At 35.9% G+C, this 20,004-nt stretch overlaps 2 protein-coding genes across 13 annotated transcripts; one reads left to right on the top strand and one right to left on the bottom strand.

Annotated features, from left to right (window-relative positions):
- Positions 1–324: 324 nt before the first annotated feature.
- map2k4a (mitogen-activated protein kinase kinase 4a) lies at positions 325–13,277 on the bottom strand. Of its 7 annotated transcripts, none has more exons than XM_079390467.1 (13): positions 13,100–13,277; positions 11,486–11,521; positions 7,096–7,186; positions 6,095–6,269; positions 5,522–5,641; positions 5,315–5,434; positions 5,171–5,222; positions 4,904–5,031; positions 2,437–2,514; positions 2,202–2,350; positions 1,907–1,952; positions 845–945; positions 325–421 (listed from the first exon to the last, which is right to left on the bottom strand). In XM_079390467.1, the coding sequence occupies exons 1-13, from the start codon at positions 13,203–13,205 to the stop codon at positions 418–420; spliced, it is 1,206 nt and encodes a 401-aa protein (XP_079246593.1). In that variant the 5' UTR covers positions 13,206–13,277; the 3' UTR covers positions 325–417. The 7 variants fall into 7 exon arrangements, with proteins under 7 accessions (XP_079246593.1, XP_079246592.1, XP_079246595.1 ...); XM_079390466.1 differs by having other exon boundaries at positions 329–421; positions 7,096–7,198; positions 13,100–13,272; XM_079390463.1 differs by lacking the exon at positions 325–421 and adding an exon at positions 9,907–9,939 and having other exon boundaries at positions 694–945; positions 7,096–7,198; positions 13,100–13,272.
- Positions 12,463–19,191, top strand: LOC306853257 (transmembrane protein 220-like). 6 transcript variants are annotated; one of them, XM_079390527.1, is made up of 9 exons: positions 12,472–12,544; positions 13,076–13,275; positions 13,664–13,775; positions 16,954–17,088; positions 17,223–17,252; positions 17,344–17,404; positions 17,766–17,889; positions 17,985–18,044; positions 18,149–18,423. In XM_079390527.1, exons 4-9 carry the CDS (start codon positions 16,993–16,995, stop codon positions 18,279–18,281), a joined length of 504 nt encoding a protein of 167 aa, XP_079246653.1. In that variant the 5' UTR covers positions 12,472–12,544; positions 13,076–13,275; positions 13,664–13,775; positions 16,954–16,992; the 3' UTR covers positions 18,282–18,423. The 6 variants fall into 6 exon arrangements, with proteins under 6 accessions (XP_079246648.1, XP_079246653.1, XP_079246652.1 ...); XM_079390526.1 differs by having other exon boundaries at positions 12,472–12,552; XM_079390525.1 differs by having other exon boundaries at positions 12,475–12,723.
- Positions 19,192–20,004: the final 813 nt, after the last annotated feature.

Below are 20,004 nucleotides of genomic sequence, written 5' to 3'. Positions count from 1 at the left end.
ATTCTAAGCAATAAAAACAATATTCATATTTATATTAGTAACTATATATATATATATATATATAATTTATGTATATTACATTATAAATATATATTTTTTAAAAGTACTATAAAAATGTGATATAAAACTGAAGAATTAAATTATAAAACAAAATAATTACATTGTAAATTATTCATGGATTATTAATATTAATAGTGAATAAAGTCATATCAATATGTAAAAACTTCAATGCAGTAAATAACCACCATATAAAATCATTATATCAAATATAAAATGATTTGATAATAAGATTAGCTCCATTTTACAAAGCACCAAACACAGAGTCGTTTCCATATTCCTCAGTTTTATTTATAATATCAGCACATAGTCGTTGTACAGTGAGGATTACAGAAACCCCGACCACCTCTGCATCATCATTCACCTTAACATACAAAACACAAGTTTAATATCACATACATGAAGAGGAGGGACGAGACACGAGCAGATTTCCAGTACGGCGAGGGCTTTCCCAAATCAAATATTCCACAAGTAATTTCAGAAGTATAAATACAATTCCAGGCTTATTTATTATTTCATTATTTAATATCTGTTTAAAATCACTATTCTGCATCCGCGAGAGATCAGACGGTCAGACACATGTGTGTGTGCGCTTTACAGGTGTGTGTGTGTGTGTGTGAGATGAGAGAGAGAGAGAGTGAGAGAGAGACGTGGGTAGGAGGTATTTTACAGTCGAGCTTGAACTGAGCGCCGCTGTGCCGCTCGCTCGCGGTTTCCTGTTTTAATACTGCTGTTCTGTGATGAAGCAAATGTTTAAACCAACGCTTTCTCGTGTCAGTCCACGTACATGGGGGAGCTGGGAGCCGTGGGCATCTCATCCAGGATCTTGCAGACGTAGCTGGCCACGTCTACCGTACGCTCCTCGTACATCTGAATGAAGGGATGTTTCTGAGAGACAGAGAGATACTTTCATTTCTTTCACTCAACAGCACTTCTGCTTTAGTCTGCTTGAGAGTTTAGTGTCCTTTGAAATGACCTGCGCTTCTATCACATCTGAAGCATTAAATATGGCTTAAAATTATTTCAAATAAGACAAAATATGGTTTGAAATAAGCTAAAACAGCTAAAAAGACATCAGTTATTTTATTTTGTTGTCATGTTTATTTAAGAGCCAGGATTCCCAGAGTCTTGGAAATAAAACTTGGATAAAATAGGATATGATTTTTCTAGACCTGGAAAAGTCACTAAAATTAATAAAATACAGGTCACAGAATTTTCTATGACAAATATACATTTTTCTAAATATGTTAAAATCTTAAATAATTTATTAGGTAGAAACTGTTACGAAATTGCTATTTATATTTGTTAATAATAATAATAAATATAATTAAATAAATAAATACTGGAAAATTAATTCTGGAATTATAGAATTGTATTATTAAAAAAAAAAAAAAAAAAATAATATATATATATATATATATATATATATATATATATATATATATATATATATATATATATATATATATATATATGAATATAAAAATATAAAAGAATATTAATTAGATGCTTTAAGATAGTGGACATATACATATGTATTTTAAATAATTAGTCCATCAGTGTGATAAATTAAATAAAACATATTTTTTAATAGTATGACATCATATAATATTAATAATAATATTATATGATGTTATTTTTTTAATAATATGACATCATATAATATTCATAATAATAATAATAATAACAATTCTTATTAATAAGAATACTTTTTATATACCAGGATAAAATAAAATGAAAATAAAACAATTTCCAGATATATCCAGGTTTTGTATAACAGTAAGGATTCTCATTCAACTTTCATTCAAAAAGTGTTGAACGTGGCTTTCAGCAGGAAACAGGAACTCACCAGAAGCTCTTTGTACTTTGGCCTTTTTGACTCGTCCTTTGTAAGGCTGTTAGAACAAACAAATAAATGATTTAATTAAAACCCTTCAGAATCAAGTTCATCATAAGCGCAATCTTGAGCTCTTGCAGTTGCTGTGAATGAGCAGCAGGAGGCGTCGTGTGCATCATGTGATCACACAATGAATCAGAGTTATTACATCCTCTCTGCTGAGTCAGCAGACTCTGAGAAAGAGGAAACGCTGGAGATCACAGTGTGACCAAGGCCATGAGTGTGAGTGTGTGTCTGTCTGCCTCACCACAGGTTGACGAAGTTGATGAATTTGGGGGAGAACTGTCTCTCCTCGGAGCTGCTGAGCTGCGGCGGGTCGCCCTTCACCACCTGCGTCAGCTGATCGAACACACTGTTCCACTTCGGGTAGGGGAACCGTCCCGTGGCCAGTTCATACTGAAACAGCATCGCAGCAGTGTAACAGAAATCACTTTCAGTATCACACACACACAAACGATCACATGACAGATGATCATCCTCACCAGTGTGATTCCCAAACTCCAGACGTCTGAGCGGACATCGTAACCCTGTCTGGAAGCGCTGGGGTCTATCCTCTCCGGCTGAGGGAGGGGCAAACACACACACACACACACACACACACACACACACACACACACAGAGTGAACCAAACAGAAAGACTCCAGACGTGACAGCAAAACTGAATTACTTACAAATCAATTAATCACATTTTGCAGCTGTTAATTTGGCACAAAGTCTGCATGCAATTCTAAATAATTATTTTTATTAGCTATTATATATATATATATATATATATATATATATATATATATATATATATATAAAAATTTGCTGAAAAAGATTTATTTATTTTTGCTGAAACACTGTCAGGAAACAATATTATAAGCAGTAGTATTGTGTTGTTTGGACTGATAAAATTTTTACTGTGAATGTTGAATGGTTCATGACATCATAGTTCACATTATTTTTTGCTGCTATTATTTTAAAATGAATCATCATTGTGTAACTTTAAACAAAATATATTATTCTTATTTTATTAATAAAAAGTCATGTGATTAAAAAATGTTATCATTAGCTATTGTTGTTAATTGTATTAATAATAAAACAAATCACTCACTGTTGAGGTTAAATGTTCACTGTTGAAACTATTTAATTTCTTACATTTGTCTGTATTTTTGTAGGGAGCCCTTTAAGGTACATGGTGGTGAGAAAAATTCGGGGTGGTGGGAAACATTTTAAAAACTTTTGCATTCCCTCTCAAAGATATTTGCGTTCTCTCGCAAAACCAGTTGAGTTCGGACAAACTCTTCCCGTTTACTTTACAGCTTGCAGTGGTTCATACAGCTCCGCATGTTCACAATGGAGCAGTTCAAAGAGTTTTATTTTGAACTAGGACTCGAATAAAGAAATACGTCAGTGCTTAGTTCAAGGCACGGTTTTGGGACACCTCAAATTTTTCCCACCACCATGTCCCTTAAAGGGCTCCGTATTTTTGCCACGAGTCAGCACAACATGTTCATCTTAAGACAACAACAACAAAAAAACACTATTATTATTAGTTGCTGTTGAAAACTCTCTCATTAATAAAAAAAAAAACATGAATCAAATTTTCTGTTGAGACACTGGCAGAGTAAAAATATCCAGTTTCTATGATTATTAGTTGTTGTTCAAAACTCTTATTAATTCATAATAATAATAATAATAGTATTGTTATAATCCAATGTTCTGCTGAAACACTGGCAGAGAAAATGTCTTCTCCTGACATATTAAGTCCCCTCCTACAAATATTGTAATTCACTCAGAAATGCATATGATTCTGAGGTTAAGTGTGCTGAAAATGCTGTTTCAACTAGCATAGACGTAGAAATGCTGAGATGATGGGTTGATTTCTCAGGAAGCACACACTCCAGCGTGAATAGTGAGAGTGCAGCAGAGTGCTTTTCCAGCACATCAGACTGTCTGTGTCTGATCCAGCTGCTTTACAGGCCCAAACACCACAAAAACAGATGTGCTCCCGGCCGTCACACACTTCCGTCCAGACAGCAGCAGAGTGTGTGTGTGTGTGTGTGTTTCACAAACTAACAGCTAACTGATGTCACTGATGCTGACAGACTGATGATGTCATCATGCAGTGAGGAGACTCTGGGGATGATGATGATGATGATGAGATCATGGCTCAGATTAGAGCATGACATCATTATCATCAGCAGCAGCAGAGGCACTGCAGAGCTGAGCTTCATTCATAGACACTACTGCAGTTATATCACTCTACAGCGCACACACACACACACACGCCTTCAGAAAGGACGACAGAAAATTTGTCTTTTTTTTTTTACTTGTACTTTTTTCCCCCCAATCATTAAGAAAATTATTATTATCATTATTTTATTTATTTATATAATTTTTTTTTGTTTGTTTGTTTATTTAGTTTTTACAAAAATATTACCCAAAATAGCAGTGGAATTTTATTTGATTTTATTAATTTATATTTATATATATATATTTTTTTTTTTTTTTTTTTCCAGCAGCACATTGGATTAATCAAAGCTGACCGTAAAGGCATTTATAATGTTACTAAATATTTTTATTTTAAATGCTGTTCTTATGAAATTTCTATTCCTCAAAACATCCTGGAAAAAAAATCATATCATGTCAATACATATCAATTTCGTATAAAAGTTTCCACAAAAATATGAAGCAGCACAGTTATTTTTAACATTTAATAATCAGAAATGTTTCATAAGCAGCAAATCAATCATATCAGAATGATTTCTGAAGCATCATGTGACACTGAAGACTGGAGCAATGATCCTGAAAATTCAGCTCTGCATTACAGGAATAAATCACATTTTAAATATGACTGTTTTTACTGTATTTTTGGTCAAATAAATGCAGCCTTCTGTTAAAACCATACCAACCTCAAACGTCTGAATGGTAGTGGTAATGAATATATAAATGAATAAATCTTACTGCCATATACGGTCTGCAGCCTGCGTCTCTGGTTTTGGCGATGGAGTCGACCAGCTGTCCGCTGATGCCGAAATCACACAGCTTAATGTTGCCTTTCCTGTCCAGGAGGATATTTGATGGCTTTATGTCTGCAGAGAGAAAGAGCTTCAGTTCGAGTAAAAAAGAACCTCATATCTAAACCCACTAAAATCAACTCAACAAAAACATGCAAAACAACAAAAATGAACTGATAGAGGTCAGAAATGAGAAACTCCTTCATTCTCTTACCTCTGTGAATAATTTTCAAGTTTTCTTTTAAATGGTTAAGTGCTTTCACAGTCTGAAACGACAGAAGAACACAGCATTTTAATAAACGCTAATGAATGCATCACTTAATAAATGCCAAAGTGGATTAAATGAATGAAAACTCACAACTAATGTTATTTTCCCTAAAATCTCCTCTGGAATCACATCGTCTAAAGAGGAATAAACGTATTTGTAGAATTTGTCGAAGGAGGTAGACATGAGCTCCATGCATATCCAGCAATCCCCCTGAGAAAGACAACGACAGAACAAGCGTCTTGAGAGGAAAGACTCTCAAAGAAAGCACGAGACGGTAAGCAGACCAAGCGGACAAACCTCTCTGAAAAGAGCCCCGTAAAACTGGACGATGTAGGGACAGTCGCTGCTCCTCACGACCACATCCAGATCCATCAGCAGCTGCTTCTGTTCTCGCTCGTCTACCGTCGACCGGATCCTCTGTCACCAAACACAGTCATGACAGTCAGCATAAAGTCTGATCCACATCCCAGCTTTTTATTACTATCTGGTGTGTTTCAAAAGAGCACACATTATGCATAAAGCGCATCATTTTCTTCCCAAACGTATTCGGAAGTGGTTTAAAATGAGGGAGTCGATAGCTATGTTTCTATCCACCTACTTTTATGCACATTTTGGAATTTTTATGTGGTACTGTATGCATCAAACTAAATATAATTTAAGGATCTAACACCATGATCCTCACTAAATGAACCAAATCCAATTAGTTGGGCTTATTTTGCCCTTATTTTACTTGGAGGTGCACAACAACTTTCATTTCTAGTCTGGTAACCTTTCTGGTTTTCTGGTCTATCCTGCCTTTTGGAGAAGGCTGTGTGCTATATTGATCACACACAACCGAAACCGAACAGTAACTTATGACATGCGTCTTACTTTGACGGCCATGATTTGTCCACTGGGTTTGTGCGCCATCTTGTTGACGGAGCCATACGCTCCTCTGCCGATCTCGCCAAGATCCTTCAGGTCTTCGGCTGTGAAGTCCCAGTGCTGCTCCGGAGAGATCTTCAGCTTCCCAGACGACTCGATACTGTGAGTCCGCAGCCGCTCTCTGAAAACACACACAGATACACGTGAAGACGATCACGGCTGAGGATGGAAAGACAAAACTGAAGTCTTATCCACAGAAGACAGTTCTGAGTTGAGGGCCAAAACTCACAGGTTGTAGATTTGGGCTGCAACAAATTATTATTATTTTTTTAAATCCATTAACCTGGCATTTATTTCAAATGGATTGGAAAAAACAACAACATGTAATTCCATTTCACTGGAGAAAGAATATGTTATGACTTGTGTTTTATCCGGAAACAAGAGTTTCAAGTTAAAAACAGTTCAATGAGAGTAATCCACACCACTCTAGCCAATCAAATGTCTTGTGAAGCCAAAAGCTGCGTGTTTGGAGTCTATACGCCATAATATTATTTTCTCAAGTGGAAAAGGACATCTTTTCTGAATCAGGAGAGAAATCTGCACAGATCAAAACAGCTCTAAACAAATATGTGGGTGGATTTTGATGTGAGAGACAACAGGAGATGGACTTTATCCCCGGAGCGGTTTATGGATTATAGACTGGTATTTTAGCTGGAAGCAACAGTCTGAAGTTAAAAAATTCTTAATGATAGATTTGTTTCTTACAAACGCGCAGCTTTTCTCTTCACAAGAAATGAACTGATGGACTGGAGTGGTGTGGATTATTGTGATGTTTTTATCAGCTCTCATTCTGACGGCACCCATTCACTGCAGAGCATCCATTGCTGAGACACTGATGTAATGCTACATTTTTCCAAATCTGATCCATCAAACAAACTCATGTACATCTTGGATGGAGTAAAATCTTAATTTTTGGGTGAAATGGACATCAGGTAGTCTTTACTCACATGTGTGCGTTCTGGAAAGGAAGTCCGGCAGTGTGCAGAGTGACTCTGGAAGTAGGTTTTATTGGAGGATTGGCAAAATTTAACTTCAGGGCTTTACGTTTACCTGACAAAGGAGGAAGAGACCTTCAGGTTAAACAACACAGTCAGCAAAAAGCAATTTCACACACAAACCAACACTCAGAGAGCATGAAGATAAAGTTGCAGGTGTATTTTATTCAGGTTGCTGTAGGATGAGATCTCTAAAAACAACTAAGCCATGGAAGATGTGGGAGGGTCGTGTGAAGAGACCAAAGTTCACTAAAGACATGCACATCTGAGCACCAGGAGAGGAACCCAAGAGCCAGATTTCCTAAAGCCATCAGAACATGCTGAAGGTGTAAAACATCTTCATTAGAAAACATATAGAGGGTGATGACGGCTTTAGCAAATCTGGCAGCAGAGGACAGTGCCTGCAGTCCCACATGCTCAAACCCTGCGTTTAACATCACCAAACCAGCAAATCCTTCCCCATCTACATCCACTCAAGACAACAGAGCGTTAAAAAGATCTGATCACATCCGGACACAAAACAGACAATCTGAAACCAAAACTAAAAACAGACTTACCTTCATCGCACACAAAACCTAACACAACCCAAACACAAAATGATGCATGAATCTGTAATGTGCAAACTGTGCGGTTCATCTAGGTGCGCTCTTTTTTAAGCACTAAAAATAGCCACCACAAAAATGAAGCCAATGCAACATGACAGAAACGATTTGATTTGTTTTACAGGAACACAAGAAAACTATTTATTTTCATTAGTTTAAGTATTTAAATTTGGGTAATTGAACTCTATATGCTGTTCAGGGCATCTTGGTAGTTCACATTTGACAATTTTACTTTAGAATCATTTTTATTTACAGTAAAAATGCATCAAAACACATTATCAATGACATTAAACGTCACTGTTTTGGTCACGGTTTCTTTCCACCAAAATGATTTAATATAAAAAAAACACACGCACACAAAAACACAGAAATCCCAAATAATATAACTAATATTGTGTGTTTTCTTTCCCATAAAATAAAGAAAAATAATGTTAAACCAAATCCAACACTGACTATGACTGCTGAATTAATGAAAATATAATAAAAATGTGGGTAATCTGGCTCATTTTCATTCAATAACATTTTTTTTTTATTATTATTTTAGTATTTTATCCCTGTATTTTGGTCTGTAACCCTGTTTTTCAGTGTTGTGACCATTTCTGCTCTTCTCATAATAAACAGACGCACATTTCACCTCAATCCATAATTTCAAGGAATTATAAGAGGGACTTTACAGAGATATCAGTGTTTTCTAAAACTATAATTCAATGCTTGTGTCTCCATATAATTGCAAACTAAAGACTTGAATAAGTGAAGAGAAATTAAAACAACACAAACCACATTTAGGCACCAAAAAGCCCTTCAGATTCATGAAAGTAACTGGAAAATCAGGGTAAGCACATCTCATGTGAAATGAAAGACTATTTTCCCTCCATCAGAAGAATGTGAGGATCGACATTTCTGAAATCTCACGGCATGTGCGCCCATGTCCCAACAAGCTGGTGTTTGTTCGAGATGCTCATGCCAAAAACATCCCATCAGTGCTTCAACACTAAACAAAATGCAAACCGAAGAAACAGGGAAGACAACTACAACACCCAAGGCAACGTTCACTGCAGCGGTTAGTAGAAAGCCGTCTAAACACATCAGTAAACAACCACCAGAGCTTCCATTACTGTATGTGAACCATTGATCAATGTGGAAAGTACATGCGTGATCATTAAGTGCAGGCTGATTTTGATTAAATGGACTAAATGAAAAGAAAGTCAGGACCAATCGACAGTCCAGGAGTGAATCTCAATCTCAAGTCAACGGAAGCTCAAAGTCTTAGACTTGTGCCGATTTCTCACTATCCTCTTTATTTAATTGTTTGAAGCAGATGTACAGCCTAAAAACATGAGTTATCGAATGGAAATGCTCACTAGTTGTCAACCAATATTTTAAGTGTTATTTAAATTACAATATCTAGAGAAGGGTGGCTGAAATATATACATAATACAGCCTGGTGACAACTGAGAACTGGACAAAAATGCTGAATTCAAACAAATATTTACAATAAGCACAATATTTACTTTAAAAATAAATAAATAAAAGTACAGATCAAATGATTGGGGGTCAGTAAGATTATTATTTTTTTTTTAGTATTTTTTTAATGTCCACCAAGGCATAAAGATGACAAAATATGCATTATTATTATTATAAAATAATTATTATTAATTGATTTTATAATTGATAAATATATCAATTAATACATTAATTATAAATATTATCATAATACCCATATTAAATATTATTACATTAAGTGTAGCTGACAAATAATATGTCTGTTAAATAAATAATTACATATAACTTACATTTAAATCAAGTTTTAATTAAAAGTCAATTAAAAGCAGTCCAACAAATAAATAAATGCATAAAATATTTATTTGCTATTTTTAACATAATGACAGTATTTGTTGTATATAACACATTTATATAATATCATTATAATTTGTTATTTAAGGTAAAGATTGTATTACTGCTTCATTCTCTTTCGGCAAAAAAAGATGTCCTTTTTTTTTAAATTATAAGTTGATCTAGGGCTCTAGGACAGACCGGCTAACCACCCTCCACCTCTAGCAAGCAGAATGATCTGTCCTAAACCGGCACAAGTCCAGCAGAAACCCATTAGTGTCGGGCAGAGGACAGGCTCCCAGACCAGCGGATAGACAGGTTGGCTTACTTTGATGAACTCCAGACAGGTTTATCTGAAACCCTGGTGGTGAGAAGAACAAGGTCGGATACATGGTTTGATCTGGAAAAACACCTTCATTTGCAGCATCTGTTCCAAGTCCAATGCTAATTCTGCCATCATCATAGCAATGAAGTCTCAATAAAACCTCAAAATCCAAGGAAGCCACCTGACAGCATCTGAAGCTCGCTCAAACCAAACCTTTGTGCCGGGATGTGCATCAGTGAACCGGTAATCATGGGAAATGTGTGTACATGCAGAGGAGGTTCACACACAACAGCAACCGGAAAACGGCAGAACGTAAAAAACACAGGAAAACACCAGACTAAGAGAGAAATGAAAGAGAGAAAATCAAAATGAAACAGTTCAGAGAGGGAATATAAACAGCAGTTGTTTCTGGGGGAAAACTATTTCACAGGGTCTCACCGTGGTCCGGCATCAGGGAGGATTGTGGGTAAGAAGAGACGAGAGATAAAGGGAGAGAAATATCATGAGGGGAAATATTGAGTTTCATTGCTTAAATACACAGATTAAAAAGAATCCATCCAGCTGGAGTTTGGGAACTTCAGACTGCAAAAATAAAGTCTATGTTGGAAAAAGATTTATGTTAGGTTATTTCATGACAAATATACTGAAAAAAAAACATTCCCTTAAAACATCTCATTCACACCTTAGAATTATTATTATTTTTATTACAATAAGCCATAATGAAGATGTTGCACAAAAGGTAAACATGTCGTTTCTTATGCAACAGGTTTATCTGAATACAAGAACGCAGATTAACTTCATAAATCATGGCATGATAATTCATGCGAGTTTCCTCTTCCTGTATAAACGGAGGCCAATGAATAAAGCTTCCCGACCAAAGCAGAATCACGTCAGACAGCACTTTCAGGAAATACAGGAATGATGGTGTGATGGAGGAGATTTTGGAGAAGCACAGTAAAATGAGAGAACAGACAGACTAAACTGAAGGGTTTCTACATTGAGATTTGACTGAGGCGTTAGCGGGAAAATTCAATCTTACAGTATTCTTTACAGCTGCCCTAAAAACAGACTGAAACCAACCCAGAACAGTGTAAAAATTAATCACATAGACACTAGTTCTACACAAAAACAGTGAAAATCAGGAAAACAAATGCATAAAGAAAAAAAGTTGTAATTCTAATGACTGTTTTACACTCATTTTTATTTAATCACCTTAAAGTATAGTTAATTTACTTATTTTTAACTCTGTATGAATTAATAGTATAATTTTCTCATGTCTAAAAACTCAAATAATCATATATAACAATAAAAAAAAATAAAAAGTCCTCTTGTAGTTCTTATTACTGTACAGTAATATGATTATAAATAAACTAGTAATAAATAAATTCCACTATTGTGTATGTATTCATTAATAATGATAGTATTTGTAACAATCATTTAAATATTTATTTTTTATATTAGGGTAATGATATTTTTTTGCAATGTAATAAGATGGCTTCATTTTTTAAAGACAAAACACAATTTCCTTATATTTTTATACAATGTTCATGTCCAAACCGTTCAATGTAAAGTCAATAACTACCTGAATCTCCCTGAAACCTCCTGCATGAGCTGATGTCTGAAAATCAAAATGGACTGCATCAGTTTGGACAGAATACCCAGTTTAGATGCAACTGAGCGTTGCCTAGCAAAACTAACCCATATGGCTGCATCTCATAGAGGAACTGAAACATCTTCAATATCAAGACAAACAATACAACACTTGTAATGATATTGGTGATGACTTTATGATAAACACAATTCATGCACATTAGTGTCCTTGTTCAAACCTGCAACCTTTCCAGCCCATATCTTTAACCACTACACCACACCACGTCCAAAATAAATCACAGAAAGGGTCACATTTCAAGCTAAAATTAGTAGTAACTCATTAGAGCTGTCTTGTTTCCACATAGATCCACATTTGATGTTAAATACAGCAGAATATCACATGCACGCAGGTTAATGTCCTAAACTAACCCACGTTCTACATTAAATGCAAAGTTTTGTAATCTAAATGACTCATGGTTCAATCATGAATATATCATGTGTCAACTGGGAGTCATAAAAACTACCCAAATTACAATCATAAAAGCATTTATGCAGTAGTTTATGTAAAGGTTTTTTCAAACTGGGGGCCACAAGATGTTAGTGGGCCCATGGAAAAGTGAGAAATAGTGTAAAACATGTGATAATAATAATAATAACTAATTCAAATGAAAATAAATAAATTTGTAAATGAGTGGATATATAAATAAATCATTAATTAGATGTTTTTTTTAATTAAAATAAGCAAATTAATAAATAAATAAAATAATAATACAAGTTCAAAGAAAGTAATTAAAGAAAAAACAATCATTTTAAATAGTAAAGTAGGCTACGATATGGGGAACACGAAATAATGTTACTTAAAAGAAAATAAATATTTTAAAACATTTATAATAATGTATTTTTCCCCCACAGTATATAAATTGGGTTTTTTACCGAAGAAATTATATATGGCGAGAATGATCATATTTTGGGGCCCGTGGCGTTTAAAAGATTGAGAACCGCTGCTTTATCATCGATTAAGCTGTCAGTGATCTTACCGTCTTTTTTTAATGTAATCAGGTATTCTTATTTCTGTGGTCCACAAATAATTCAAATAACATCTTAATATTTCCATTTATTAAGAAACGACTCTTTAATTCCCCCCAAAACGCATTTATCTGAAGTTGATTTTAGCATCGTATCGTTAGCCAGTTAGCATCCAGCTAAACATGTCAACAAACTCCAATGACGGTCAGTTAACGAACAATGATATTAAACGAATTAATATAATACTAACAGTAACATGGACATATCAAGTGTTAATTTATTCTTGTTACGTCGTAAACAATGTAATTATAACGTTGAGAAAATGAAATATTTCCGGGCCTGTCAGTGTTTGACTGAAGCAGTTAGCCGTGCGGCTAACAGGACGCTAAAATCAGAATTAAACTACTAGTATAAAGCAACTAAAAAGAGGTTGCATATAATTCAGAGCTTGTAAATGCAAACTGAAATCGATATGTCAGCTAAAGCTAGCCGGCTAGTAAGTTACTGCAGCGTGATTGAGTCTGATGCGAGTGAACTGTCATTGATCTCGGTGCAGGGTGGATGTTCGGCTGGTTCTGACCTTGCATGCTGCTCATGGTGCTGAGGTTCTGGGTCTGGGTCGAGTGGTGCTGCGCGCTGGAGGCTGATGCTGCTGCTGTGGTGTTGCTGGGGCTGGACGTCGCCATTTAGGTTTGACTTCCAGCAGCCAGCGCTGGGCTGCAATGCAGAGACAAACAGACAGCAGAGAAACCTACAGTAACTACTGCATACTACAGCTCTCTCTCTCTCTCTCTCTCTCTCTCTCTCTCTCTCTCTCTCTCTCTCAATTCAATTCAATTCAATATGTGCTTTATTGGCATGACAAAAATACATTTTGCATTGCCAAAGCATTAAGACAACAAAGAAAATGGTTTAGAACATATGAACATTGACATTAGAACTTCTGAACATGTATTTATATATCATAACTAATATGTAATATATAACTAATATGGAAATGTCATTTACACACACAGACACGTGTAGGAAAAAAAACATTATAATACAGAAAGTCATGTAGTAACTACTGGACTGAGCATTGGAGCATGTTTTGGTATTTTGGGCACTCTGTGAGGAAATGCAGCTCTGTTTCGATCTCTCCCAGACTGCAGTGGGAGCAGATTCTCTCCTCACGGGAGGGCCATATCTGTCTGCGCCGGCCCGTCTCTACGGCCAGACTGTGCTCGCTGAGTCTGTACATCAGTCACTGTGCTCAGGTAGCTTGCCATGGTGAACTGTGTTATGTTTCTCTGTGTTGATGATCTGTGTGGGCCGAATGGTTGAGAGTGTGTGTGAGTCCTGAGCCTGGCTGATCTCTGTCAGTTTCAGCACCAGCTGAAGAAAGGGACTCTTTGTGAGGTGTACGTCTTTCTATGGTCAGCTGGTGGTCACTCAATCTGTACTTTGTCAGTAAATGTCTGTGAGTTATATTCCTGACTGAGACCAGATGGTCAGCCAGACTGTACTCTCTGTTGAGTTTCAGATAACATTGGAGACGACTTTGGTCTTTGGCTTGTTCTTTTCAATGCTGTATGTCTCCTTCTCTTCATTCATAATTTCTTTGATTCTTCCAGGTTTTTCAGGGTTGGTGATATTGAATGCTTTGTTAGTCAGATCTGACACCATTACACAAAGATTACTTTTTTGCTTTAAAATGAAGAGAATCTTCAGAACTGGAGTTTAAGTGGATCCAGAACTTTAAAACTCTTGTTTTAATGATTAGATTTAGGGGGAGACGGCCTAACTCTGCTCTGAAGGCGTTATTAGGTGTGTTTCTGTGCACATGAAGGATGTTCCCACATGGAAAGAACCTATATGAGGATATATGCGCATATATGAAACATATATGCACATATATGATAACATATATGCTGCATATATGCGTATATATGCCACATATAGGCAAAATTGAGGTGCATATATGTGCATATAAAGGCCATATAGGTCTCCTGTATTGCTTCTTTATATCCACATATAAGCCCTATATGTACATACAAGATATGTCTCCTATATAGCTCATGGCTCATATCTCACTTTGGCAACTGTCATACATGATGCCTAGCTCATATTTTCTATTATCAAGGCAATAACTAAGAACTAACTTAAAAAAAAAAAAACGTATGTGCGAACACGTGAAATTGGTATCACATATTTAGAACATATTCAGAACTCTACATGCAGAGCTTCTAAAGGGTGTTGTGCCAATCTTTACTCGTTGGGCCTCTCTCTCTCTCTCTCTCTCTCTCTCTCTCAATTTAAATTTAATTCAAATAGCTTTATTAGCATGGCAAAAAAATACATTTTGTATTGCCAAAGCATTAAGACAACAAAGAAAATGGTTTAGAACATCAGGACATTATTTACATTTACATTTAGTCATTTTGCAGACGCTTTTATCCCAAGCGACTTACAATTGGGGGATACATAAAGCAATTCTTCTTAAAGAGGCAAACAGACAGAGGCAGTGCTCGTAATACCAAGTTTCATTGTTCAAATAAGTACAAGCTAGAAATGGAAGGAATAAATAAAGAGAAAGACAAAGGTTTTTTTTTTTTTATATTTAGGATGAAGTCAAGTAGTGTTGAAAGAGATGAGTTTTCAGCTGTCGCTTAAAAATTGCCAGGGATTCAACATTCCGGATAGGGGTTGGGAAGATCATTCCACCAGACAGGAACGGTGAATGAGAATATTCTGGAAAGTGATTTTGTGCTTGTCTGTGATGGTAGTATGGTACCACGAGTCTTCGCTCACTAGCAGATCTCAGACGTCTGGAGGTTGATGTAGATTCTCAAAAGTGAGTGGAAATAGGCGGGTGCTGAGCCTGTGGCTGACGCAAGCATCAATGTCTTGAACTTGATGCGAGCCGCAACCGGGAGCCAGTGCAAGGCGATAAAGAGAGGTGTAACGTGGGCTCTTTTGGGCTCGTTGAAGAACAGTCATGCCGCTGCATTCTGAATCATTTGTAGAGGTTTGATTGTACATGATGGAAGTCCAGCCAGAAGAGCATTACAATAGTCCAGCGTAGAAATGACAAGAGCCTGGACAAGAAGTTGTGCAGCATGCTCCGTTAGAAAGGGCCTGATCTTTCTAATGTTGTGCACTGCAAACCTGCACAAAAACTTGGTGAAAAATCCAAATGTGAAAATATAGCTGCAAAATTCGTAGCTTCGTGCCATCACCTGAGGGACAACCACAATACAGAAACAACCAATAGACACACTCCCACAGGCCAAAGCTAAATACTGTTACACATATATGTAACATATAAATACACATGTATTTATATATTATAGATTAACTAATAGGTCGATGTAACATATAACTGATATGGAAATGCCATATATACCCGGGCGCCGCAGCAATGGCTGCCCACTGCTCCGGGTGTATGTTCACTACTGAGTGTACTCTTGGATGGGTTAAATGCAGAGCACAAATTCTGAATATGGGTCACCATACTTGGCCACACACCACTTCCCTTTCCCTTTCCCCTGTACACACAGATACGTATAGGGGGAAACCCATACAGAAGTCATGTAGCAACGACTCAACTTAGAATTGGAACATCATGTATATGTGTAACAGTATTTAGTTTTGGCCTATGAGAGTGTATCTATTGCTTGTTTCTGTATTGTGCTTGTCCCTCAGGTGATGCCACGATGCTACGAATTTTGCAGCTATATATTTTTTTAATTTTTCACCAAGAGTGAAAAAAAGTTTTTGATAGGGCTACCAATGTTAAATTGGGGAAATATTTGATTAATCTTGGGGTAGTAGTGGTTTCTATAGTGTTTTGATATTTTGGGCATTCTGTGAGGCAACGCTGCTCTCTCTCTCTCTCTCTCTCACACACACACACACACACACACACACACACACACACTTTTAAAAGTAGTTTGTGACAAGAAAATAAAACCCTTATTACAGAGAAAATCGGACAAAATGATATTTAAACCAGCAGTTAGTTTATAAATGTCAATTCATTTTCAAAGAAATTGTGCTTTCATGTGATATGCAACATTCACCGTAAAATAATAAGAATAGAATAGAATAGAATAGAACAGAATAGTGAGAATGAAAACAGAGAGCAAACAATAAAACAAAAAAGATTTTACCTGCATAGAAATTCATTGAAGAATGAAATGAAATCTTTTCCTCAGATTATGTAGTTCTCTCTGAATCAATGATATGATCTGATTTGTATTATGATAATCAACTTATATTGGGTTGAGTCAAGTGTATTTATTATTTATTAAATATTGATTGATTGATTTAATAGTTGTTTGCAAATGGTTGCATGAAGTCAATAGTGTCGTGAACTCCACTTCCCACAATGCCTAGCTTTATCCCGCGGATCGTCATATCCGGAAATATAAAGTCCAGTGTTTTTCGTTTCAGAGAAATGTTGCTTAACTTATTAAATGCACAAGAGTCCAAATGACGAAGAAGATGAGTGTCTCGTTGTCTCAGATCATCTGGAGAGTTTGTCATTTATTCATGTCAGTGTTTTTCTCGCTGGCAGCTTACGTGCAGGTAAATGGTACTTTTAGGTTCACTTGCATGCATTGCATGAGCTGTAATCATCCAATAAAACACCCATTCATGTATATAAGAGGTGATGATTGATAATGAACAGATTAACCGCTGATTTGTTTGATTATCTTTAGATAAATGATCCGGATGCTGTTTTGTGGATGGTAAGACTCACTCTCACCTCAAGTGAGGAACATTTCTGTCATTGTAAAACATATATATGCTCCTTATATTATTTTGTGTTCGTTTCTGCAGGTCGGCTATGCTATTCCAGCTGGATTGTGTTTTTTCATTTGCTGTCAACCACAAATAACAGGTAAGAAAATGAATCAAAATGAGACTCGATGCTGCCATCTAGTGTAGAAAAAATACTTTAAAAAAAACAGTTATCATGGAAATATAAAAATAATTGCATTTTGTATTCGATTTTGGCATTGTCTGCTATATAAAATATATGTAAAAGTCTTATTTATTTTCCTCATAAAACACAATGATATGCCATATTTACCACATAAAGCACGTTTTGCATTAAAAAGACAATACAAATAGACTATATGTACAAATTTAAGTGTGTAAAAACAGTATATTTCAGACACAAGACTGCATTTTTCACATACAAAATCCCACTTCTTGACTGCCATAAGAGATTTTGAATGAATTTGTTATAACTTTTCCAGAGTCATTATTATGGAGGAGAATAGCAGATCTGCATGTGCTTGTAGCTTCAACGTTTGGAGTCATTCTGGGCTGGAAACTTTATAAAGAGGGAATTACAGACATTTTCCAACAAGAGGAAGGAAGGTAACAACAATTCAGAGGAGATCTGAACCAAGATTCAACTGCATTAGGGGAATAAAACAGATTTATTTCATTTGTTGCATAATCGGTGGTCTTAGGGAATTTTCCGGACTCATGCTCACGGTTTTCTGGCTCATGTTGTGTCGACATTCAGGAAGGTAATTTTTTTTAACATCCATAAATGCTGTTCTGAAGGCTGTGACTCAGTATGAATGTTTTTCAGCTGTATTATGATAATGACTGAGTGTGTTTTGTCTTGTAGGAGTTCTGTTGGTTCAGTCAGGATCTGCACTGCTGTGGGAATCACTGTGTTTCCCTTCATCACATGGATCTATTACTACATGAACACAGAGCTGAGGAAACACTGGCCTGAACACTGTACATCTGCTCTCTGATCAGACAAGACGCTCTAGATCAGCGCAACATGCAGATCAGCTGAACTTGAGACGTCACTATCAGTTTGTGGCAGCTGTGTCTTTAAATGGATTGATAATGTGATACAATATGAATTTTGAATAAATAAGCTTTAACCATTGCAAAAAAAAAACTCTCCAGTTCTATATATGTCCTTATGCATTAAATCTTTAGTCTCCGTGTTTCTGATTTCCATTCATCAGGTCACTGCAGCTGGTTGTTTCTTATAGCACAGATTCTTCTCTCTCAGTTTTAATTTAGACTGTTGAAGTAGGTCTACCGCTAGAATCAGCTAGTTTACAGCTATTTACAGCTAGTTTTAAAAGCAAATCATCATTGCATGAATGAAAACATATGTTTTATGCCACAGCTATCAACATATTTATAGCTAAAGCCAAGAAAACAGAATAAAAAAAATGGCTACATTACAAATGAAGGATAAGGCTGATCTCTTGAATCACTGTTTGCGCTTGTGGAAGTTTGAGCAAATGCTCATAATGTTGGATAAAGAGTGTTGTTAATCATGTTTGTGTTTCCACTGAATCAGGAGTTTCTTCTGTCGTGTCACTCATACCGGCCTCCAGATCTTCAGTCTTTAGCAGAGTTTCCATTTCATGTGATTCTTTTGTGTTCTGCATCTGGTTTGATCCATTGGCTGGAGCTTCATCAGATTCTGCTGCATTCTGGATTCAGGAAAAGAGACATGTTTTACTTATTTAGGATGGTTGTTTGACATGAAGCAAAGAGCCTTTTATTGTAGGTTAATTAAAAATGCAATATTAAAACCATCAAAAAGATACTGGCCTGTGGATCCTGGTTCTGGTTTGATTCGGTGACTGGATAAGACGTGTGTAAATATGTTTACTACATTAAATATGTGAACTAAATTTCAGGTTGACTGTAAATCTCTAATCAGTGCAATAACACTAACCTGACAGCACAGCTGACACTTTATATTGGACATCTCTGCATGTTAAGAGGCGGAATTAATTAAGCCGTTAAATCTGTTTGAAATTCTTCATTGTGCACAAAAGACACCAAAACCGAAATGAATGTAAAGGACATTAAACAAATGTTGAAGATTTGTAATGAAAACATCCAAACAAGAGTAAAATCAGCAGAGAAAAGACAAAGAGACTTTCAGAGGTGAAGACGACGACTCACTGAGGATAAAATCAAAATATTAGATTATAATCATTAGTATTATTTAAATTCATCTCCATGATATTAATTTTCAATAATAACACACACTGTAGCATAATAAAATGTTGTTTACTCATGTGTTTTCAGTATCAGTTCTATCATCAGTGTAACAGAGTTCAGTAAAACAACCCCAACTGATCCAAACACAACACCTTTTAAAGATCTCTAAAACAGATTCATCATTTTTGTTCAGATGTCCTATAATATACTAATAATCAACTCAGATGTTGAAACCTTTTTTTAATCAGTAATCAAAGTGAGTGTCAATTAAATTCATATTGTTTCAAAATATTAGCACACGTATGTCTGCAAGATGTCTGTTAAAGATTGCTTCATCTGGCACCCGCTTCGGATGTTATCACTCTATTGAATAGGCGTTATTAGTGGTTATCAGGTCATAGATATGGACCAGAAGGGTCCTGCTGCGCCTGCTGGTAGCTGAGAAGGCTGTTATCATCTATCCACAAGGTTAATCACCGCACACATGTATGAAGGTGAAGT

Source organism: Barbus barbus (genome assembly GCF_936440315.1).
Source record: "Barbus barbus genome assembly, chromosome: 3".
Classification (NCBI taxonomy): domain Eukaryota; kingdom Metazoa; phylum Chordata; class Actinopteri; order Cypriniformes; family Cyprinidae; genus Barbus; species Barbus barbus.
The sequence above is the reverse complement of the archived record's forward strand: the minus strand, read 5'-3'. Positions and strand labels throughout refer to the sequence as shown.